Genomic DNA, 23,259 nt, shown 5'->3' with positions numbered 1-23,259 from the left:
CAGCAAATCCCAGGAAAGGGCTTCCCACCCTCCCAACCAGCCAGCACCCCCACACCCGTGGGCAGCTGCACTTCCAAGGAAGCTGCAAACCCCCTTTGCCTCTCTGGGTCTCCTGACAGTCAAACCAGGAGATCGTATCTACACAGCGCTTGAAGAGGAACGTTTATGGATGCAAAGGTTTATTATACTTAGTGAATAAAGCTGATAACGAAAAATCAGTATTTTCCATGAGGGGAGAGGGAGAACTTTCCACAAACTTCAATGAAAACTCCTTTTTTTTTTTTTTCTTTTTTTTTTTTTCTCACAAAAACCAGACACTTCACAAAATTAATTTTGTCAAAATATAAGTTAAGCATAAAACTGGTGCCTTGCCCCCCCACGTGAGTGCTACCGCTGCTCTCTCTGGTACCCGCGCTGTCTGTTACGGAATGGAAAGCACAGCTTATGTCAACAGGACTGAAAGATGGGGTTGGGTTTTCTTTTTTTTTTTTTTTTTCTCTTTTAACACCCCAATTTAGATCCCGCTCCGGTGGCTGATGGCACTGACCTCCCTCGCACAGGGGCTGGGGCGAGGGGCAGCGCTGGGGCCAGCAGCACCCAGCGGGGCTCGACAGTGGAGGAGAAAGCCCTTTTTGTTATACAGTGTTTATTAAGTAGATTCAGTCTTATATATGATATACAGATTCAAAAGAAAAAAAAAAAAAGGATTCCACATACTTATGAAATCAGTGCATTTAGCAAGTAATACCATGGAGATAACAGCTCGATTAACAGCTCATTGGTCTTTGTTAAGTGAGGGGACAGGGAGTTGGCCTGTGCTAATCATTCCACAAACAGAACAGAATTAAGTTGCATCACATATATAATAGACACACATTCTAAGAATTAAAATATTAAGCCACATTTACTGGAAAAATCCACAGTATATAACACAAATAACTCTTATCAAGCTCGTTGAGGAGGAAGTGCTCATCTGCTTAAGAGCCACATGAAGTTGCATAGGTGCCTATCTGCAAAAATATCATTTCCAAAGGAATCAATTGATTAAGCAATAAAGTGTCACCTTAAAAGCTGGATTAAGTGCCATACGCTTTCTGAGTCCTCGGGAAAGCACCAGCTTCCCAAAGAGCCTCTTCTGCCTCGTTGGGAGCCCCCTGCCTCCCGCGGGACCGCGCTCCCACCCTCCAGCCCAAACCAGAGTCCAGGCTTGGGCAAGATCACCCCTTCCCTAAAGTATTCCCAATTCTGCTGAGGAGTGTTTTCCCCCTGTTCCCCTGCGCCAGCTGGACCCTGCGAGGAGCTGGGCAGCGTCCAGGCGGGAGGAGGAGGAGGATGGGGAGGCAGCAGCACTGCCCGGATCTGGCGCTTCAGAGCTCCGGATCGGCTCCCGGCTGGAATTGCAGCCAATCCATGCGACTACTGGGAAACTAAAAAAATAAAAAAAAATACAACAGCTTGTGCAAAAACCCAAAATTGCTTAAAGGGTGTCTGGGTTTGGTGGGGTGTCCCTCGGGGCGGGCGCGTGTCGGTGGGTGGGTGAGGCTGTGGCTGGGTTAAACAGACGAACTGGGGTGAGGGGCAGCTTCCTCTTCAACAGCAGGTCTGGCAGAACACACGGGGGCCGGGAGTTCTGTACATGTAAACAGTACACTTTCACTGAGTCCAAAATTAGGAGCAAAAATACAAAGGTTCACATTGGTCTTAGGTAGATACAGGCGAAGAACTGAGCTGTGCAGCTCCGAAACAACCGAACAAAAGTTTCTAAAGCACCACTAAATTATATAAAAATCAGACCATGGACGGATTGTAGTTGGTGTCTGGTGAAATACTATGCTACCTTGTAAAAAGTTTTACAAAAAATTACAAATCAAAAGTATATTAACCCTCTGAGTTCAAAGCAGCATTTTTTTTTTTTTTTTTTTTTTCCATGAACTGGTACTAAATCCGACGGCCGCTCCGGGAGGGAAGTGGCCCTTGGGATCAGGGAGGTACAAGTTATGTCTGCTCGCAACCCCGGGAACGCTCTCCCATGGAGAAACAGAGTCATGGGAACCGCACATCCAGGACAGGGTGGGTGTGTTAAAATAAAATAAAATTTAAAAAAAATAATAATAAATCTATTTTCTTGACCAGTGATCAGCTTTTCTTAACCGAACCCAAGACCATCCAGACCATTTGCTAACCCAGCATTCTCCTTCCACCTCTCAGATATCTGGAAGGCTGGTGTATTCTGCTCCTGCTCGTTCCTTCTCGTCGAGAACCCGGACTAGCAATTCCTGACCCCGTCCTGCCCAGTGAGAGCGCAGGAATGTGGCTGTGAACAGTCCTGGAGCACAGGGAGCCGTGGCGGAGCACGGAGCAGCTGCAGAGCACGGAGATGTCTGTGGAGCTCATGCCAAAGGAACCGTTAACGCTGCGGCTCACCAAAAAAAAAGAGAAAGGAAAAAAGAAAAAGATCCCTGACAGAAATTCGGAGTCAATCCCGTCTGTTTCATAACTTGTCCCAGATGTGGCTGTCACCAGGGCTTGGGGAATCTGAGTCTGTACCATTCAGCTGCAGGTCATGAACATCAGGTGCTAGGACAGGGCGGTGTTGGGCACCCTCCTACGCCCACGCAGCCTCGGTGTCCTCCACAGCAGTTTGACCACCTGTAAGAGCTCCTGAACTTCCACACGCGCCGAGACACGTTCGGAGGTGATCGGGAACGACAGCTAAACCTCGGATAAATAAAACTTAACCCCGCTGTGGCTGTTGGTGGTCTGTCCATGAGCTCCCGGGTTACCTCTGTTCCAGTACACTGATGGCAAACTTATGGCTAACGGTTCCACTGCCTCTGCCGGGGACGGAGGCACCGGCACGGGTGGGAGACTGCGGAGAGGGAGAATCCCGGGACAGCGATTGTCTCTGCCTCTCCTGCCTGAACGGTAAGACTTTCACGAATGGCTGCGGTTACAGGTTTTGTCAAAGGTTTGTTACTTCATGGTATTCACACAAAAATAAATATTTACATAAATTCCGAGTATGGGAGGATGCAGTGGACAAACCAAGCAGGCTTGTGAAGTGCTGGGGAAAGCGTGAGTCTGAGCCCTGGCTGGGGGCCGGCATCCCCAGGACCCCCGCCCCGCGGGCAGGAGGGGATGGGTGTGGTCACGATGCTCCCGGTTCCAGCACCGGCTCGGGTCTAATGAGCCACCACCTCGTCTCTGCACCCCGTGGCCAGGGGCTGGGTCCCTTTTCTCCAAATGCTACGGAAAGTTTAAGGTTTGGGGAAAAACAGTCAATGCAATGGTTGATCCCTTCTGCTGCCGGGCCAGGCACAGCTGGCCTCAGGAGACAGAACCTTTTCTGTTCTGAGACTAAGAGCAAGGTAAAGTTTTGCTTCTCTTCCAGTGTGTGGAGCATCATGGGGTACAGAGGGTACAGGGGAACTGCCCGGGCCCACTCCTGGCCAGCCCAGCCGCTGCTCAAGCCCATGTCAGTGGCGCTGGCCCTTGGGAGCAGCAGCCCCATTCGCCAGCTCCAAGTGGCCAAAAAAATAAGCTAAAAGCTGGCTCCAAAGAGAGGAAGTTTCTACCTACAAAACAGCTTCACACTTATCGAATTGCTCTCTCACGGTGTGGACTCCAGCCGGGCGGGGGGTCGGGGAGCAGCGGGACCCCCGCCGGTCTCTGCGCAGCTCCAGAGCTCGGGGCATTGCTGGGCTGGGCTGGGCACCCCGGGCAGGGGTGAGGTCCCTGGGTTAGCAGCACTGGCAGTAGGTATTGCACTGAGCAAAACGAAGTGCATCGTGGGGGAGAGGGGCGGAAACGGGGCAGAATGGTCAGCGGACTACGGTTCTTCCACACTTCGGGAACTGTGGGCTTGTTCCAGGACTGTGAGCAGGGAGTGGGAAAGATCCCGGGCCCCGGAGAGGACTTTGTCAGTTCTGCTGCTCAATCCTGCCCGTCTCCCCCGCAGGAGCGAGTGGTCACGGCACCAACTCCCCTTCTGGGTGAGCCCCGGCGCTGCCCTGCCTCACACCCTGTGGGCCCCGAGCGCTTTATCTCCCGGTGCTGCCCCGGGGCTGGTTTGGGATGGGACGGAGTGGATGGCCAGGCACAGCAGGACCCCAGCCGGAGGTTCCAGCCTCCTCGGCACGATCCCCATGTCTGCGACACTCACCGTCCCCCAGGACCAGCACGGCCAGTCCTGGAAGAAGCCCACAATGGAGTGTGAGGTAGAGTACGGATGGTGACCGCAAGACAGTGTTTCTCAGGTATCTCCTTCCTTCCTTCCTTCTCTTATCTGCAGTGACTTAAAATGAGTGCGAGATGTCCTTCCAGCCGGAGGTCTGCTGAGCTCTCCGAGTCTCTGCGGGAGGTTCAGACCCCACTGGTGCTATGGAACCCTTTAGAATGAAGGCCTAAGCTTGTGCTGCTGTTCAGCTCCCACCTACGCTCACTGGAGGCTGAGCAGCCTCGATATCAAAGGCTGGATGGCAAACTTGCTCCCTGTGGGACAAGGGTTCACCAGAGAAACAGGCAGAGCTGCCTGGAAGTTAGTAGTGTAGTGATATGGAATGTGTTATTTCACAGGAATAAATTCCTTCTGATCAGACAGACAAAAAACTGGCAATCTGTACAAACTCAAAAGAATCCATTTTCAGAAAAATAAATTACTAAGGGGAGAGGAGGGTCCATTTCTCAATAAATATGTGATTCAGCTCACCTAAGACTTGGAAATTATCTGGGGATGGGAATCTAACATTTGGGTCCACAAAGGTTATTCTAAATACATCTGCAGCCCCAAACCTCCCCAGGCTCCCTTCTGCCCTTCAGAGTCCCACATCCTTCCAAGCTGCAGGGCTGGCTTCTGGTCGGCCGGACGCACGGGTGTCGGTACGGTTCCAAAACGCGTCCTTGTGCCTGAAGTCCCAGGTGCTTGGAGTGTAAAAGAAAACAGGTCTTTTGAATTCCACCTTCTAAAAACTACATGTACCCGCGGCGTGGCGGGAGGACGACGGTGGTGCCGAGCAGGACATCGCCGGGAGCCTCTTTCTAGCAGGTATAAATTGTCTTCTCGACCGAGGAGCGACGCAGACACGGGGAGTCAGTTCTGCTGTAAAATGAGGTTTTCCAGTTCGTCTGCAGAGCGGAGCAGGAACGCCGCCGACTCCCGGTATCCGGCGATGAGCTGCCGCACGGCGCTGATCTCCGTGGGGCTGAGCTGGGCCGCCTGCATGCCCCGGCTGGTGCTGTTGGAGGGGGCCGTGCTGGAGGCCCCACCTTTCATGCTGAGATCGGTTGGACCTGCCGAGGAGAAGTGAGAGGGAAGTTGAGCTCCTGCTGGGTGGCCCAACACAGCCTTGGGACACCAGGTAAGGACTGGGCGCTGTGGTCATTTGCAAACCAGGATGGGAGAGTTCAGCTGCCCCCCCTTCCCCCTGAGCCCAGGGGGGTGCCACAGGTGATGGTGGCAGGGAGGGGAGCACATCGCCCTGGGCAGGATGGAAAACATCCAAGGAAAGCAATGCTGGAGAAGCAAACGCTGTGGGAATAGCACCAGCAGAAGTGTTCCATGCCAGGAGAACCAGTGCTTTGAAGTGGGGGAGGAGGAAGAGAAGGCGGAGGAGGAGAAGGAGGAGGAGGCTCTCATGCGAAAGCAATTTCACTGGACAGAGAAGGCAGCAGTAAACGGAGCCTGTTTCCCAGCTCACCAAGGGGGGAAGGAGCTGGGAGCAGGGATGTGGGCTTGAGCAAGAATTGCCTGAGGTGGGGGATGGAGGGAGAAGACACTCCTGGGCAGCAAACCCCTGCAGGCCTCTGCTCAGAGGGAGGAGAAGGCGCAGCTCCTTGCAGCGCACTCTTCCCTCTGAAGGGCTGGGTAAGAGCTTGGGGAAAAAAGAATTGCAAAGCAGAGGTTTGGAAATCCACTGCAAAGGAGCGAGGTGAGGTGCTGCTGGGTGCTGCCGCTGAGTGCTGCACCCAAGGCCCGTCTGCTCCTCCTGGAGGCTGCTCAGAGACCTTCCTGCACATCTGCTGTCTCACATGGAGGAGCCAGAGCCTGTGGCTCGGCCAGGCCAGAGGAGGGTGCTCAGCAGCGGGGGGTCGGGGTGCCTGTGCTCCTCTGGGGAGGAACCACTGCTGTGAGGATTAGGTCTCAGCAGCTGGAGGCCGGGACGGGATCTTTATTCAGGGTTAAGAAGCATTAGGAAGGGATGATAAGAGTTAATCCCAGACAGGCATCTCTCAGGCCTCCGGAAATCACATCCTTCCAAATCCTGGCTCCCGTCGGGGCGGGCAGGGGCAGGGCAGGAGCCCAGAGCGCACCAGGACAGGCGATGGCAGCCTGGAGATTGCTGAAAGACGGGATGAGGACTGGCAAGGACTCCAGCCCCTCCTGCCACCACTGCTGCAGGGCAGAACCAGAGGGAACATTTGGCCTCACCCCATACCTGTCTCTCCAGGTGCAAGGGAGTTATCAGGCACATAGGAGCCTTCCTGTGTGCCCTGCTGAGGCCCAGGATATTCACTTGCCCCTAACCTTAAGCCCTGCCTGTGCTCTCCTTCTGCCTTCCTGTCCTGCAGCATCAGTCCTGTTTTCCCAGCTGTTGTTCCCAGGCAGTGCCCAGCCCCTCAGAGCCCTCCTGAGCTGAGGTTGTGCCCCCAGCCCCATCCGTCCCTGAGAGCGGAACGGCTCATACCAGCAGGAGATCAGGGCAGCGATAGGCGCCCGCTCCTGTTAATGATTAATAGCTGGTACAGATTCTCTTTTTTTTTAAGTGACACTCCTTCCCTCCACCAGTGCCACCCAGACCGTCCTTCCAAGTGCAGTTCAACAATTAACCATCTGCTGACGAGGTGAGCTGAGCTGCCAGGCTGAGACCTCTCCCAGCTGCAGGACAAGAGGGCATTTTGGAGCAGCTCTTCCTCCCCTCCAGCAGCCAGCTCAGCCCCACAGTTGTGGGCTGCCAGGAGCCTGTTGCACACTGCTGGGCCATGGGGCAGAGCAGTGGCTGGGTGGGCTCCCCGTGCCCCTGTGGCCACTTACCGTTACTGTGGTTGCCCGTCTGGAGGGAGGCGGGGGGCTGCAGGCTGCCCCCCAGGGACCCGTAGCCACGGTAGCTGTAGTTCAGGCTTCCATTGATGTAGACCGGGTCTTGGGAGTAAGATGAAGCTGGCAGTGAGTAGGAGGAGTGGGTGATGGCTGTGGAGTCTCTGGAGTGCTGCTTGTCTAGAGCGATGGGTTCGTCCTGCACAGGGAAAACACAGACTTAATCCAGCGAGGAGCCTGGCTCTCCTCTGTGGCCAGTGGGAGGGACAGCACAGGGATGCCTGGTCTCCTGTGACTGCAGCATGGCCAGCCCAAACCAGCATCCCCATCCCTGTTGGCCTGAGTCTCAGGACAGACCATGGGGCTCTGTTCTGCAGCCTCGCTGACTTTTAGAAATGAGACTTTTAAAAACTCTTTTCTAAACTGTACACAAATGTCTCTCCCTCATCCCACCACAGGACACAGCCTCTCGCCCACCTCCAGCTGCCAGCACCATACCTGGGAGGTCTGGTAGATCTCCAGCCGCATCCTCTTGGCTGCTTTCCGCGTTTCACTCTCACAGGCGGCGGCCAGGATGTTCTCTGCCATGGCCGAGGTCAGGTGAGGCGGCGTGGGCCTGGTCTGCAGGACACAAGCAGAGAGAGAGCTCAGGGACCTGCTGCCCCAGCTGTGGTGGTGAGCAGGAGGGCGCTGGGGCAGCCACTCACCATCTCCATCCCGTTCTTCTTCATGCGGCGGCAGGACTTGAGGTAGGTGCGGATGCGCTTCCGCGCCCGCTCCTGGAACTCGGGGAACTGCCGGCTGCAGGACTCGATGATGGCCTGGATCTTCTCCTTGGGCTGCTTGGAGATGGGAACCATCCGGTCCAGGTTCTCGTCCACAAAAAGGCGCACGAACATCTGCAAAGGAGAAGACGGGCGGTGGGAACCCCGAGATGGGAGGCAGGCAGGCTCATCCTCCCCGCGGAGCCCTCCTTACGTTGAAGGCCTTTAGCCTCTCCGGGTCCATCCCCTCCGAGTCATTGATCTTATCGTTGTCTTCATGGTCATCGTGGTCATCGTCATCTTCATCAGCTGTGGGGGCCCTGCCGACAGTCAGGTCCTCGGGGCAGCCGCTCACCTCTGTCTTGATGGAGTCGTAGCTGCCCGAGCTGTACGGCGGGGACTGAAAGGAGACAGTGGTTACCACCGGGAGCCCTCACCTGATGCACCTGCCCTTGCTCCTTGTCTCACTGCATCTGTCCCTTCTCCTGACAGCCCCCTGCGACTCGGGGAGATGAACCCATGGCCAAGCTCCCCTGAGCGTCACCTCCTGCATGCCTGGGGCACAGGGAGCCTGTGATGGCCTGATGGCCCAATGGCTGCTCTGGCTGGTGGGACCATGGCTCTGCCTCATCCTATGGGAAACACTGCTGGACCCAGCAGGAATGGGCTCCTCCTCACATGGTGGCCGTAAGGTGAGGGTGAGGTGAGCCCGCTGCAAGCGCCCAGCTCTGGGGCAGGTGGGGTGTGGGTGGCTCTCCCGAACCACCCCAGGCCGTACCTCTGCCGTGGTCTTCACCGCGTACTTGACCCTGCTGCGCAGCCCGTCGGCACTGCAGCTGTCGGACTGGTAGGAAGGGGTGACGTGGGCAGGTGTGAGCTTGTCGCAGAGGTTGATGGGCTGGTCGTCAGCAGAGGCGGTGAAGTCCATGGGGGCCGCGGTGCCATTGCCGTTCATTTCGGGGAAGGCGCTGTCGCCTTGCGTGCTGCTGGAAGTGGAGGGGTTCAGGGTGGAGGAGCCATTCCCGCTGCAGCTCTCTGACGAGGAGTCATCTGCAAGGAAGGACGTGTGGTCACCCCCGTGGCACCCTGTGACCGCTTTCCTGAGGCTGCTCTGGGCTCACTTGGTGGCTGAGCTACCACATGTGCCACTGGAAGCCAGGCTGGCACTGCTGTGCTTTGGGCCCTGGGACGCAGCAGCTGGAAGTACAGATGCTGGCACCCACAGCTGCAGGGACACTGTCACATGGATTCACTCCCTCGTCCTTCCAAGCACACCGGACGCTGCCGTGCCCCATGCCCGAGCCACCCATCCCTCCGCAGGTGACAGTCCCTGCGCCTCCGCCCTCGGCCACGGTGCCTGGGCTTGAATAAGAACTTTGGAATTTGGTCCTTTTAGGTTTCTGTTTGCATTGCAGGGAGGAGAAAGGGGCACTGCCTCTCCCCGCCAGGTCCCTCACCGTCCTCCTGGCCCAGTTTGGGGCTGGGTGCAGTGAGAGGTGACAAGTTCCAGTACTGGTGGCTCAGGGACGTGCTGCTGTACAGAGTTCTGGGGCATAAGGATGACACACAAGGACAAGCTCATGAGAGGGAAAATGCCGAATCCACGGTGCCTGGAAGCAGCATTAGGAGCTCTGCTCACAGCAGGCACACCACCCAACAAGGCTCCTCCTCAGCACACTGCTGCAGGGAGGGGACAGGGCTGCACCATGTCCTTCCTGTCCCACTCAAAGCCCAGGTGACCTACACCCTACATGGACACTCCTGTTCCCTGTTTTCACGTGCCCCAGAGCCATCCCCACAGGCAACTGCATGGCCTTCCCCATCACCCAGGCAGGTCAGGGGCTTGGCAATGGTGGTGCCACACACATCCAGTGCACAGCCTGGCCCTGCTCAGACTCAGTTCTACTCACAACACAGCCCCTGGCAACATCCTCCTATCTGTGCCCACTCCCACCGTGGTGGCTCCTGAAAGACAGCCCAGAAACGGCAGAGAGCCTGGCACTGCCTGCACCCACCTCGCCTGCACCCTGCCAGAGGGCCCAGCCCTGGGGGCCAAGCACAGCATTTCAAATTGCTCAGCCCGTTCCCCTCCCTCCCCCTCGCCGCAGTAAATCCTTTATTTCATTAGGTGCCTCCGCGAGAGGGAAAGGGCGAAGCACGTGGGAGCCGCTTCCTGCGCCAGCGTGCGCCGGGCGGCGAACAAAGAAGCTGTCGGCAGCAGCGACGAGCAGATGGCCGTCCCCACACCCGGCCCGGGTGCTGCGGGACAATGGGCCGGGGCTGTGGGGTGGCCGCGGCACCACGCCGATGGCTCCTGGCGCACGGGCCGCCAGGTCCAAAGGTGTGCGGGCGCAGGGCGGCGGGACGGTGCCCGGCTGCTGCCACCCACCCTCCTCCTCCTCCTCCTCCCCCTGCCAGCACCTGCAGAAAACTTTACTGCGAGGCTGGGCGAGTGCTGCGGTGACCCTGTGGCAGCCCAGGACTTTGTATCCCTTAAAATAAACAGACTTGAGGACACTCGGGCATCCGAGCCGACCGTGGGGCCGGCCGGGGTTGCCGCCGTGTGTCCCCAGCCGCCCCGCCACGGGCGCCAGCGCTCGCTGCCCAGCCTCGTGCCTGCACCAAGGCGGCTCCTGGCCCCACGAGCCCCTAAATTAGAAGGTCCCCACTGGAGCTCCCCGCTCAGCAGAGCTCCCTCCCCCTCCTTTCCCTTGCACTGATCCACTTATTCGTCTGAGCGATGACCAGAGCTGACCTAATCCCCGGGGTGGTGTTTATGTGCCGGGTGCTCCGGGCCGGCAGCAGGCGTCACCCTCCCCACCACAGGGCTGGCTCCTGGCAGAAGTCCTTGCTCTGGGCCGGGACGCTGCATGCCAGGGAGTGTGGGGCTCTGGAGAGGCTCAGCAGCCAGCCCTGTCCAGGGGCACCCTCCAAGCCAACCACCCCAAGAGAAGCTCTGGTCTCCTCTCCCCGTGCTGTGGCATTGAGGCTGCAGTGGGTGGCTGCGCCCCAGATCATGGCCCCATGTGCTCCTGCTGCTGGCTCTGCTGTTATCTGGAGGGGCAGGATGTTGGGGGCACTGCCACCTCCTGCCCCCACACCCTCCTGTCCCAGGGCACTGGTCTGGTGCTCTGAGTTCCCCCAGGTTTTGCTGTCCCTCAGCACGGGTGCAGGAGCATTGCTGGCTTGGCTGCGGCCCCAGCAGCAGAGGGCAGGTGGCCGGGGGCACAGAGGCCTCCCTGCCCAGGATGGTGGTTGTCCCTCCCCCAGCTCTGTTCTCTGCGCCAGGGGAGATGGGGCTCCCAGAGGGAGGCTCCAGTCTCATCCAGCAATGCCTCTCGGAAGGATTAAGGAGAATTATTCCCTTGCGCGGAGGCACGAGCTGCAGGCCAGGCCCCGCCATCAGCCCGGGCACAGCCACAGCAACAGCGCTGCCCCGCAGGGCCAATCGGTGCCACGACCAGGCTGAGGGCAGGGACCTCCCACAGCTCCTCAGCAACCCCCTAGGCTGCCTGCACCAGTGGGGCCAGGGGCCTGCCACGTGACAAAACCCCTGCCAGGCAAGGGCACCTGGAGAGACATCACCTGGGAGAAGGATAAGAATGTGCCCTGGGCATCGCCAAACCTGCCCTGCACATCCCCAAACCTGGGCATCCTGGGCATCCCCAACTTTCTCCGGGCAGCCCTGCAGGGATGAGAGCATCCTCAACCTGCCCTGATTATCCCCAATCTATCCTGGACATCCCCAACCTGCCTTGAACAACCCCAACCTGCCCTGGGCATCCTTATTATGCCTTAAGCACCCCCACTCCTCCTTGGGCATCCTGCTCTGCCCTTGCCCACCCACACCCAGGCTCCTCACAGCCCCCAGCTCTGTCCCCCCATCCCCGGCTGCTGACATCAGGCAGGATCCTGGGGGTGATGTCTGGACCGCCCCAGTTTCTCCGTGTCTCAGGTTTTCTTTTGTATTGCACAGAGCACACACAGCAGCTGCACATCAGGTTTCCGCCCAACGCTGCTGCATTTATGAACCCTGGGTTTGCTACAGGCAAAAAATATTGCAAACAAAGAGGAAGGTGTCTCTAGGAACCTGCCAGGTGGGATAAGAGAATGAAATGGGAATTTAATATCAGTGACCAGCACCTACTAAAAGAACAATTTAGTTTATACCAAGGATGGACGTACGTAAATAATGAGGTTTGTAAACCCGTGGGCTACGGATATTTTCTTATTTCCACATTTTTACGCCTTATGCTCTCCCAGAAGTGCTGCACACAAAGTGTGGGGTTAATCTCAGTGTTGTGAGCAGAGAAACAGCCACAAATTCAGACTGGTGAGTGCTTGGGTCTGAGCAAGAATGGCCTCAGCCAGTCTGAAAACAGATGAGCTTGGGAGGGAGCTGCATTCTCCTGGTTGGAGCAGATGGGACAGGGACAGGGACAGTGCTGCTCCCTGGGCAGCTTTGCTGGGGCAGTTCCAGCCCACAGCCAGACTCTGAGAGGAGCTGGGACACCTCCCAGCAAAGCAGGACCTGGGGGAGAGGGAGCAGGAGTGCTCCCACCTGGAGCGCAAGAACCAGGCTTAGGCTCCTGAACTGCTATGGCAGGGTGCTGAGCAGTGATGGGGCCGTGTTGGCCACGCTCTCTTTCAGTAAAACCCGCCAAGCTCCTGAGCTTGGAGAGGTTTTCTGCATCTCCCAGCAGTGCCCAAAGCACATGTCAGGAGCAGGGCTCCGGCAGCAGCAGGCGAGCAAGGCCAGGCTGTGCAGCCATGAATATATTCATTATCAACCAGCACGAGCCTGGTGAGCTCCCTGCTCGCGGCTGGAGCTTGGCTGCACGAGGAGCCCCTCTAATGAGGATAATTGGGAGCCCCCCTGCTCCACCCCCGTGCCCTAATTGAAGCAGATGGAACTGCAAAAACAATGTCACTTCTAACCGGTTTGATCTTTCGGTTGGAAAACGGAGTATTTCGTTCTCCTGTTTAATCCCCTCGAGCCAGGACTCCATGGGCTGGATGGGAGGTGGAGCAGACCCTGGCACTGTGTGGGTGAGGCCAGTGAGCCTGGAGAGCCCAGTGGAGGCCACTGGCCCCACAGCCCACAGAGCACTGCCCTTCCCAGCCCCACTACAGAGGCCAGGCCATGACAAGGCACACAGCCAGTCTGGTAAGGAGGCCACGAGGTACCAGCCTCGTGCCTCTGCTGCAGCCCCAGCATCTCCCCGGCATCAGCCCAGGAGAGCAAGAAGCAAAATGGCTTCTTGGGCCGCGGTGCTGGGGGAGGAGGAGATCAGTCACTTATTAAATGAATTAATCAGGGCTCAGCGTTTTCATTTTGAAGAGGCTGCTGGATTATCCTTGATTTCTGTGGCGCTGGATTTGAGGAGATCAGGAGGGGAAGGGGCGATTTCCAACACCTGCTCCCCGGGAGATTTTTACGGCGGGGAAGTGGTTGGGTTTAACGTCTCTGCCGGCGCAGGCCACCACACCGCTCTCCAGAGCAGAGCTAAAGATGAATGGGGCAAATTGTTCCTCCTCCTGTCACATCTCCAGAGCGGAGACAAAACCTCTTTTGACTCAGGAAACAATGAGCTTATGTAAGAGCCAGCAGCCCACGGAAACCTCGCCACAGCCCCGCACCACGCGGTGGGACAGGGGCTGCCCAGCCCTGCCCACACCCCACTGCTGTGGGACCCCCAGTTGGCCCAGGGGTGGCCCTCCCTCACTGCTGCCCACCTGCCTGCACAGCCGTGGGCACTGCAGCCATTCCACATCCCATCAGTGACCCCTGGTCCCCAAGGACTGCCATGGATCTGCCAGCCACGGCCCTTGCCTGTTCTGCCTCCAGGGGTGATGGCAGGGGTTCTGCTCCCACGTGAGTCCCCCCATGGCTCCTGGGAGGGTCTGTCCCATTTACAGCCCAGTGTGGCACCGGCACAGGATGGTGCCGTACACCCAGCCTGGGAGCGGCCGTCAGGAGGGCACAGAGCATCCCACTGCCGCCCGCCTGGAACAACAGCCAGGAAGATGAAAAGTGCCATAAATTATTCACTCACAAAAGAGACGAGAAGGGGGAAGAAGGGGAGGAGGAAAGCCTGCGAGGAAGGGATACTTAATACAAATTAGAGAGACCCAGTGGGAACGGGGCCCTGTGGGGGGGGGGGGCGAGCAACAGCCGGGTGTTAGCGCCGCACTCATTAGGGGTAAGCAAGGTCCACCATGAGTGGGAGGTGAGCAGCAGGAGAGGCCCTGGGCCCACACCATTCACGTGGCCAGAGCATGGAGCCCATTTACTCCAGGTCCTGCCCAGCGTTTGCCTCCAAGATGCATAAGGAAGAAAAAAAAGCAACGTGGCTGAGGGCCGCGGTGCGCTGGGGCTGGCAAGGGTCCAGTTAAGACGCTTTATTTCCTGTCTTCCTCCGCTAACGCAAACCTCGTTATGTCCCAGACAAAGTGTCCACCCTCCACGCTCCCTCCCTGGGTCCCTGCCTCGACCAGAGCCCTCGGCAAGCCAGACATCTGGCACGGCCGGACACAATGCGCGTCTGCAGGCAAGCCTGGCCGGACAAGGCAGTGCTGTGCGGCCGCCTCCCCGTCCCTTGCCATGAAAGGTGCCCCCCGGTGCCATCTCCCCCCGGCTCCACTGCCCAGCCCGAGGCAGCAGCTCCCTCCGGCACCGGGACCTCACCGCGCCGGCCCTGTGCTGGACATTCTCCCATGCACCAAAGCTCGTCAGCTCCCGCTGCACAGAGCAGCCTTGTCACAAACACGCTCTGTCCCTCTGTTTTCCCTTCTCCTCCCAACCCCTGTCCCTCCCTCCGCACTGCTGGAGGAGTGCTTGAGCCAGGAGCTGGCCCTTGTCTGCAGTGAGGAAGGAGGTGGCACAGACCGAGACTCTCCTTGTGCCACTGCCACTGGCAGCCACCCGGATCCCGGTGCAGGGAGGGGACATGCCACAGCCCTGTGCTGCCTGGGCACTGCCTCTCCCCACGCCAAACAAACGGGTTTGGTGGCTTTGGCAAGATTCACACCGAGCTGGAGCCTCCAGCACAGACCTGCCACAAGAGAGACCCTGCTGTTCACCCACAGCCCTTTGGGGACTGTTCCCAAGCTGGCTGCTCACACACAGCCCAGTGACCCTCTCTGCTCCAGACCAGGAAAGAGACCCCCCCTAATTCTGCTCCAAACACCAACAGGATGAACCAACAGGCTCGGCAGCGCCTGCACCAGCTGTGAGGGAGCCCCAAGCCAAGCTCAGTGCGCCAGGCTGGCAAAGCCACCACGGCCTCGCAGTGTCCTTGCTGCACTCCCCAGCCTGGCAGCAGGGAAGGACAGCCTTCAAAGGACACCGAGAGGAGGGTGTTTATCATGGGCCAGGGCCTTTGCTCGGGAGGAGCAGATGTGCCCCTGGAAGACGTGATGGGAACAGAGTCACCAGCCCAAACCACTGAGGCGAGGCAGGGACATGCTTGCTGACTCCTGCTGCAGGGACAGCATGGCGTGGGGACATCTTGGGGAAGAGGAAATATATCCCTAAGGAAAATAAGATCCAGTTGTAGTAACACCTGGCTGCTGATCCTAGTCTTGTTTAGGCTCTGAGCTTGGGCTTTGGGTGGACGAAACCCAACAGTGGTGCAAGAAATTTGGAAAACAGTGAGGATTTTGGAGTCTGGGCTGAGCAAGTATTTCAGGGCTTGCAGGCCAGCTCCTGCACTGGCCAGCCATAGATGGCTGCCTGTGGTCTGCTGGGCTTCCCCTGGGGCTGGCAAAGGGGGTTTGTGTTCACCTGGATCAGGGATGGGCTGGCTGAGGAAAGCCCCAGCAGCAGAGGGGAACCGGGAGCTGCAGGACACCCAACGCCGCTGTGGTGAGTGACCCTGTTGGGGAACAGCCATCGCCCAACGGTCGGGTGACAGCTGTCAGAGGTGCAGCTGTGGAGCAGGACATCATGGCTGCCCTGGGGACAGAGCCTGGCTTTTGGTCAGCACTTGGCAAGAGGCTGGTCCTCCTTGAAAAGTGCTCTGCCAGGCCAGCAGCTCAGGGAAGCGGGTGATGTGCAGCACACCGTGGGCATCTCATAAAATAACACCGGTGCGACCCAGAGCTGCAGGACACGTGCCATACCAGGAGAGAGACTGCAGTGCTGAGGATGGCTCAGTGCTGTCCCTGCCATCCTAGGGCAGGGTGTCCAGAGGAGTGACAGGCCCTACCTGTCCCTAGGACAGTGTCCTGAAATAATGCTTGCCTGCATGTCCTTCAGGTCCCTCCTTGGAGCACTGCTGAGGGATGCCCCCAACACCCAGAAGCCTTCCCAAGCAGCTGCCTCAAGGGATGCCCCTGAGAAGTGTGTGTCTTCACAGTTAAGTAGGTTAAGAAAGTCCTTTCTCCAAGGTCTGGATTAGCCACTGCTGCTCTGGGCAGAACGGGCTCAGCGGGGACGCTGCCAGTCAAGTGAGGACTGCACTTAGGGATCTCAGCCAAAGGGAATCTGTCCATCACGGTGCCAGCAACCAATCTCATGTCCCCCATATAGGGAAAGAACATCTTACACCCAGGAGCTTTCCCTGCTCTTCAGAAGCATGGGGCAGGACGGGCTGGGGAGCAGCAAGCCCTGTCTGTGGGCTGAGCACTGCACCTGGCAATGGAGCAGGATGTATGGCCAGGAACAAGGCAAGATGCATCCTATTAGAGGGCAAAACAAAGGATCTTCTCCATGAGTCCAAGCGCTTTGCCATGTCACACACCGGGATTTAGGGCCTGTCGTCTGCTTTACTTTCAAGGGCACTGCATTTGCCAGCAAGTCACAGCAGCAGGATACCCCAGCTCCTCTGTGGAGGGATACCCTGCTCAGCCCACACACCAGGCCAAACTGGGAGGTTGTGGAAGCAGCCTCTGGAGATGGACACAGTTCAGCTCAAACCGCTGCACCCAGACAGGGCCGAGCACGGGGATGGTGACAGGCACCGACAGTGGGACGGCACAGCATTCAGGGTCCCTTTGCTCCCAGTGTGTGCTGGCTTCCCCAGATGTGTCCCATCCCTCCAGGATGTCCGGCACAATAGCTCCGCCGCAGCAGCGCAGTTCGTGTTGATCCTGCTGTCGCTTTGGGCAGCCGCCGGCTTCCTGTGGGCACGTACGCTGTGAGCAACATCCGACTGGGAAGGGATGTTGCTGGGAGCTTCACGTTTTCCGTGCTGGGGCCCGCAGGATGAGTAACAAAGGAAAATGGAAGGAGCGAGTGTGTGCTGCTCAGAGCCGGCCGGTGTGTCCTACGTCCCACCACGTGCCCAGCGGCCCAGCAGCAACCCCGGCTCGGCTGCCAAAGCTCTCCTGACAGTGCCTGCTCTGCCCCCGACCCCCCAGAGTCTTCAGGTGTAATCTGCTCTCCCTGCAGTTCCAGGCTGACAATGGTTGCAGCACGGCTGTAACTGGGCCGAGGCTTCTGGGCACCGAGGGAAAAGAAGGTGCCGGCTTTTGCCCCAGCTGCTTTTTAGGTCTCTGAAGATTTAGCAGCTACCTGAGTGTCAAAGCATGGGACGACAATTCCCTGCTCTCCCATCCCTCTGGATTTCATACCACTCTGCTCTGCGCCATAGGAGACCACTTGCTACTCCCAGGCCTCAGAAGGACCTGGAGCTTGTGCTTAGGTCCTTTAAAAAAGACTTTTTTCACAAGCGTGTCAGATGATACTGCTCTCCTACCAGGCAACTCCTCATTAAAACTTTATACTTTAGGAAGCCTTTCACAGAAGACACACTCCAAGCATCCCACCCATCAGACGGCAGCAGGCAGGAGCAATTGAGTAACTCAGAAGGTTTTCCTGAAGGAGGAGAGTACCCAGTTCTGAACAAGCTTCCAACTGAAGGACGTGGTGTGCAACCAGACCCCTCTGCAGCGCCAGGACACCTGGAGCTGAGCCCAGCCTGGCTGTAGGGGTGGTGTGGGGCTCACTGTGGCACCAGTTGGAGCTCTGCAGGGCTGCTGCACAGCACAGTGGACAGCTGAGCACAGGAGATGTGGACAAACTTCCAGCTTGGGAGTACTTGGGCTGCCCCAGTGTGAGCACCCTGCACAGGCACCTTGGCCGGCTGGGCTCCAAGGAGCACACAAGCTCACACAGGCTGGTTACTCACATTTTTTGCACAGCCTTACTAAGCTTGTGTGAACCCAGAAAACACATTAGCTCCCAAAATAAAAAGAGCTTTCATTGGTCAAGAGAAGAGGAAACTGAAGAGTGGTCGGCACTTTGATTCATGCACATTCCCTTCCCCACACCAGCAATTTGCTTTTTTTCTCAGGACATGCTCCTCTGCTCCATGCTCCTCTCCTCTAACTACCCACTGCCTTCCAGGGTTGTTCCAGCTCCACTGTCCCTCCCCTTCCCAGTCTCATGCATGCTTCAGTCCTGAGTGGGAGCATTGATTTGGAAGAGGGACTGAAATGAGATGGCATTAGTCTGTGTTTAGAGCTCAGACACAAACCACGGACATTCACCACAGGCACAAAACCCACCTCTCAGTCCATAAAATGCCCCTGAAGTATGGCAGCCTGATGAAAATTCAAATCTCTAGCTTTTTCTGAATGGGTTTTGTTCGTAACCCTGCGCTTGGCTTGCTTACTTTTCAACTCCATCACTTCTGATCCACCAAAGTCTACCTGGTTCAGCCTCTGCCAGCACCTGGGACACTTGCATTCCTCACAGAAAGGGACTATTTGTGTTCTACTGCTAATCACTGAACCTTACAAAAGAAATTAAAGGAGCCAAGAAAAGCCCCAAAGAGGACACCTGCTTCTGAAGGAAGACCACAGGGCATGAAAAATTGGAAGCAATTCCTCAGAGGGCAGAGAGAGAGGAAGGATTTAGCTTTAGCTGGAACATCTTGATTTGCCGAAATACGTGAGTCCCTTATTAAATTACTGCCCTGTTGAATTACAGTGTTCGGCAAAGGGATCAAAACTGTGTCATTCCAGATTGTAAATGAGACTTGGGAATTCAGTGGTAAGTCACAAGCCCAAAACGTCCCAGTGGGAGAAAGGCAAAGTTCAGGGGGTACGGAGACACCCGGCCAGGTCGCGGGGATGAGAGGCCAGGGTCTCTGGGGCAGAGGCTGCAGCCTGGCCCTGAAGAACCAAAAGCTGTTGATGGGAGCAGCTGTGTCACCACCAAAATGCCCTTCCTCCTGCTGTGGCACAGCCCCACTGGGGGCCCTGGGCAAGCAGAAGTGCCCCTGCCCATCCCACTGGCTGGGATGCAGTGCCGCGCAGGCAGGTTTCACATCCTCACCAGGCTGCCTGCCCCCAGCTGTGGGGCTGCTTGGAGAAAACCAGCAGTTTCCCAAAACTGCAGATTTGCAATGGAAACTGAAGTGCCACAATGCACTGAAGAGAGCAGCGTCCCTGCTGTCCCTGCCATCCCTGCTGTCCCTGCCACTGGCCACGCAACCAGCTAAGAGCCACCCCATGGAGCCCTGCCAGCACAAAAGCCCTTTCTTTCCTCTGGGGTGGTTTTCCAGTCCCCTTTCTTAAAGCAGCACTGACCCAGCCTGGGTTGTCCCTCAGTTCCTCCGCTCCCTTCCCGCTCTCCCAGCAGCAGCCAGGCTGGAGCCAATGAGGGATTCAACCTCCTGAGCAAAAGCCGGTAACAGTCCAACCATCGAATCCTCCCAAGCATCACAGAGACGAACTCTGACCCCAACTTGTACTTCTACCACTTATTTACTTGCTCTTTTATTTTCAACTGGCACATTTCACAGACACAACACACCACCTCTCTTCACCAGACTCTTCCTCCCACCCAGCCCACATGTGCTGCCTTCAGCCCTTCCAACCGGAGGAGACACCCACAATCACCCCTCGCACCACTGCTGTCAGGTGTTGCAGATTATTCACAATTTCTTGCCTGGGGGATCCAAGACCTGTTGAAGGTGCAGCTTTTCAAGCACAGAAAGCTGTGACCTGTGCTGCGAAGCCTTGGCATCCTCTGTGCGTTCAGAACTAAAAGGGTTTTCCTCATCACCTGGTGAGAGGACTTGGAGAACTAAAACCCAATGCCTTAGGAGGGGATTTGGCGATCTCTTTCTGGAGGAGCTGGGAGACAGGTCTGGGCACAAGGACCATCAGCTCTGAGCCGGACAGAGCCCTGGCTGAGCAGGAACCCAGAGGCTAAATGGGAAGGACTGGGAGCTGCTTCAAAGCCTGAGCTGATATGAAATCCATCCCACAGGTGGGACACCTGATCAGAAAGGACTGGTTAATGTTTAATAAAGTCACAAAAACATCCTGTGGCAGAGGCGCGGAGCGCTTCCCGCCCGCCGGGGCACTCACCGTCCTCGTGGCCGTGCAGGTTCTGCGGGCTGCGCATGCTCTCGTCCTGGCTGGGGCTCAGGCTGGAGTTCAGGTGCTGGTCAGCTGAGATCCATGTGGAGTCGTTCATATCAAAGTCCTCGCTGCTCACCGACGTCTCATCCTGGAGACAAGCAGGAAAGGGTTAACTCATTGAGCTATTTCCTTTCCTCCTTTCTCTGGCTTTAACATCTCCTCAGCACACTCCTTCCTAAAAACAATTCCTTGGGCAGCTCCTGTCCCCTGAGAAGGCTTGCTGGCCCCAAGGCCACGTCGAGCGGCCCTTCCCTGAGCAGCCCTTCCCTGCGCAGGGTGAGGTGGCTGCCCCAGCAGGGACCAGGGCTCTGCTTCCTGCCTGAAGACTTGCCTGAGCAATGGCACTGTCTCTAATTGAGGACAATTAGAAAGAGCTCACATCCTGTAGGAGCGGATGGCTGAGCCCTGGAGTTTACCCTTTAATCTCCATCCACCCCAGCGTGCTCCTGGTGAGGCAGTGGCGTGGGGGAGCTGAGGACGGGTGAGAAACGGCTCCATAAAACATCTCAGACTTTTTTGAGATCAAATAATCTGCTGAAAAGAGGAATCACCGAGGGACTGGCAGCAGCAGGAGTGGCTGCTGTGGCAGTCCTGGACACAGGTAAGGATGCCCACAGACCTGCACTGCCTCATGCTGCAGAGGAGGCTCCTGGAGCCCAGCCCCGAGGGGCTGCTCCTCCAGCCCTCTCTGGAAGGGTATTGCCTCTGTACCCCCATCAAAGATGACAGCACACACCTTGGGAAGGGGCTGGGGGAGTGAAGTGCCCCCTGAGGCAAGGAAACCCCAGCTCAGGCCGGGGGACCCCAGCCAGCTGCCTGCCCCCCAGCGAGGGCATAGACAACATTCCTCTCTCCCACTCCTGCAGCTGAAAGGACATTTTCTCTCTCCCTCTCTCCCTTCTCACTAACCTTTACAGTACTTCAAGACACAGCCCTTGGATCGCTTCCAGCGCCGGAAAGGTCAGCCACAGGATTTCAAAACCATCATCATAAAGGCAGCACTGAGATCCTGAATGAGAGGAGGGGCTGCGGGACCTCCCCGGGCTGAACTCTCCCAACACGCAGCTTGGGAGGAAGCAGATACATTTTCCCGTATGGACACAGTCCTGCTGGTGATCCCTTTATCTGCCTTCCTCTCCCTGCTCCCCTCCCAAAGCCAGGGGCACAGCCCACATCCAGAGCCCTGGGGCGCAGGGGAACACCGAAAATGTTTCCAGAACCGCTTTCAACTCCGCTTTCCTTTGATTGAAACATTTCAAAGGCTTGTAAACTCTCTGCCCTTATTTTTTTTTTCCCTCCCCCTGGTCCTGAGATAAAATGCAATCCCTGCTCCCTTTCCGTGTCAGCAGCAATTGGCAGCACCCCTCCAACCTACGCCTGTGCCTCATAAAAACAGCCCTGTCTGGCCTCTGCTGGCTGATAGTTTTTATTGTGAACAAACAAATGTCTTTAGAGACAGGTTTGCGCTTTTCCTCCCAGCTCCTTGTCCCTGCAGACACATCTGCTGGCTCAGGGCTCACGCCCGCCCCCAGCCCGCTCCCTCCATGTGCCTCCCGGGGAGTTTCCTGGAATTTACGGCTTGTGAAACCCTGCACGCACCAAGGGACAGATCGAGGGACGGATGGACAGAGCTCAGCAGCCCCAAGCATGCCTGCCACAGGGACACCCTGACCCCAGACCTGCCAGTGCCCCTGTGCAGCCCCCTGTGCCCAGGTGAAGCTGAGCAGGAGGGCAGGAGGCTGGGACGGGCATGGTGTCCCTGGCTCAGCACAGCTCCACTGCCACACCAGCCACAAAGCAATCCTACCTCTCCAGAAACTCCATCTTGTACGTACAGGAACAGAACTGGAAAGGTCTCCCTGTTGCAAACTATAAATAGTCTCTTTATTGTAAGCATTTGCAGGGAGGCAGCCACCCTAATATCTGGCCTTCTTCACAAGGCTTACTCAAGATTACTGTCAGGCTTAAGAGACAAATGCAAATGCCAAGGTCCTTGCTGCCCACAGTCTCTCACCTGTCCGGTGAGGAGGAGGAGCCCTGGGAGTGACCTGAGATGTTTTCGGGTGGTTCAGGCTCAGCTGCAGACGACACCCAGCCACAGCACCCAAAGCACAGCCCGGAAAGCACCACACTCTCTGTGCACTCACACACGGGGGAAAGGCAGTGACACGAAGGATGCCTCTCGTGCACATGTAATGCAAGTGCTTTATAAATGTGTACAATTCTCTCAAGGCTCAATAACATTCGCCTATTATTAGAAATACTCCGGCTATCAAACCAGAAACTGATAAGCTATAAATGACTCAAGTTAAACAAGGCTGTCACACTAGTCCAGGATCCAGACACCAACAGAAAGTCACCCCCTGCTTACCACCAGAGCTTTCTGCTTTCCAGCACTAACACCCTTGGCCAAAACGCCAACAGCACAGACTTCCCGGCATCACACAGCTCCCATAACACAGCCCATCCCAAGGGAATGCAAAGCCAACGGTGCAGGTGGCAGCAGGTGAACCATTCACGGCAGCAGGAAATGACCAAAGCCGGCAGTGGGAACTGCCGAGAGAGCATCCGCTGCCTGCTGGCTCGGAGCAGACCCCCTGCTCTGCCCACACCACCCCAGGAGCTGCTCACACCTTTGTGCCTCCTCCCTGAGAAAGAGAAAGGCCTTGACCTTGAGCGTGGCTGTGTCCTCCCCTGTCACCCCAGCTCTGGCATCCCCCACTGCCCCTCTGCTGCATCCCTCGCTGCTTGTTGGGACACCAGAGGCCACCAGCAAGCTCCTTCTTTGGGACACCCCTCAGAGACCAAAGGCTGAGCATTGTGACCTCCTAGTGCTGCCTGCCAACTGCTGGCACTGCCTCCTCACATACCAGGGACAATCCCAGGGAGGGAGGCCCTGGCAGCAGCGCCCAGAGCACTGGCTGCCCAGCCACAGCCCAGGAGCAGCCCTGTGTCAGTGGGCTGGAGAGGGGGGACAGTAGCACAGCACAGCACGCATCCAGCCTCAAATCCATCAGGATCAAAATTTCTGGCTGAGTGGGAGCTCTGAATCTCCCTGGATGTCAGTAATCTGGCTGAAGGCTG

General features: G+C 57.1%; 1 protein-coding gene across 2 annotated transcripts in view; it reads right to left on the bottom strand.

The window, feature by feature from the left end:
• Positions 1 to 629: 629 nt before the first annotated feature.
• NOL4L (nucleolar protein 4 like) overlaps positions 630 to 23,259 on the bottom strand; it is a 62,546-nt gene continuing 39,916 nt past the window's right edge. For both annotated transcript variants that reach the window (XM_050313448.1, XM_050313449.1), the window contains 7 exons: positions 20,122 to 20,263; positions 8,576 to 8,847; positions 8,012 to 8,197; positions 7,741 to 7,932; positions 7,532 to 7,654; positions 7,031 to 7,232; positions 630 to 5,289 (listed from right to left, as the gene is read on the bottom strand). In XM_050313448.1, the coding sequence (XP_050169405.1) occupies positions 5,090 to 5,289; positions 7,031 to 7,232; positions 7,532 to 7,654; positions 7,741 to 7,932; positions 8,012 to 8,197; positions 8,576 to 8,847; positions 20,122 to 20,263 (1,317 nt within the window). In that variant the 3' untranslated portion in view covers positions 630 to 5,089. The remainder of the gene's footprint in view (positions 5,290 to 7,030; positions 7,233 to 7,531; positions 7,655 to 7,740; positions 7,933 to 8,011; positions 8,198 to 8,575; positions 8,848 to 20,121; positions 20,264 to 23,259) is intronic.

This window comes from Myiozetetes cayanensis, unplaced genomic scaffold (genome assembly GCF_022539395.1).
Source record: "Myiozetetes cayanensis isolate MyiCay16 unplaced genomic scaffold, myiCay2020 scf19, whole genome shotgun sequence".
Lineage (NCBI taxonomy): Eukaryota > Metazoa > Chordata > Aves > Passeriformes > Tyrannidae > Myiozetetes > Myiozetetes cayanensis.
The sequence above is the reverse complement of the archived record's forward strand: the minus strand, read 5'-3'. Positions and strand labels throughout refer to the sequence as shown.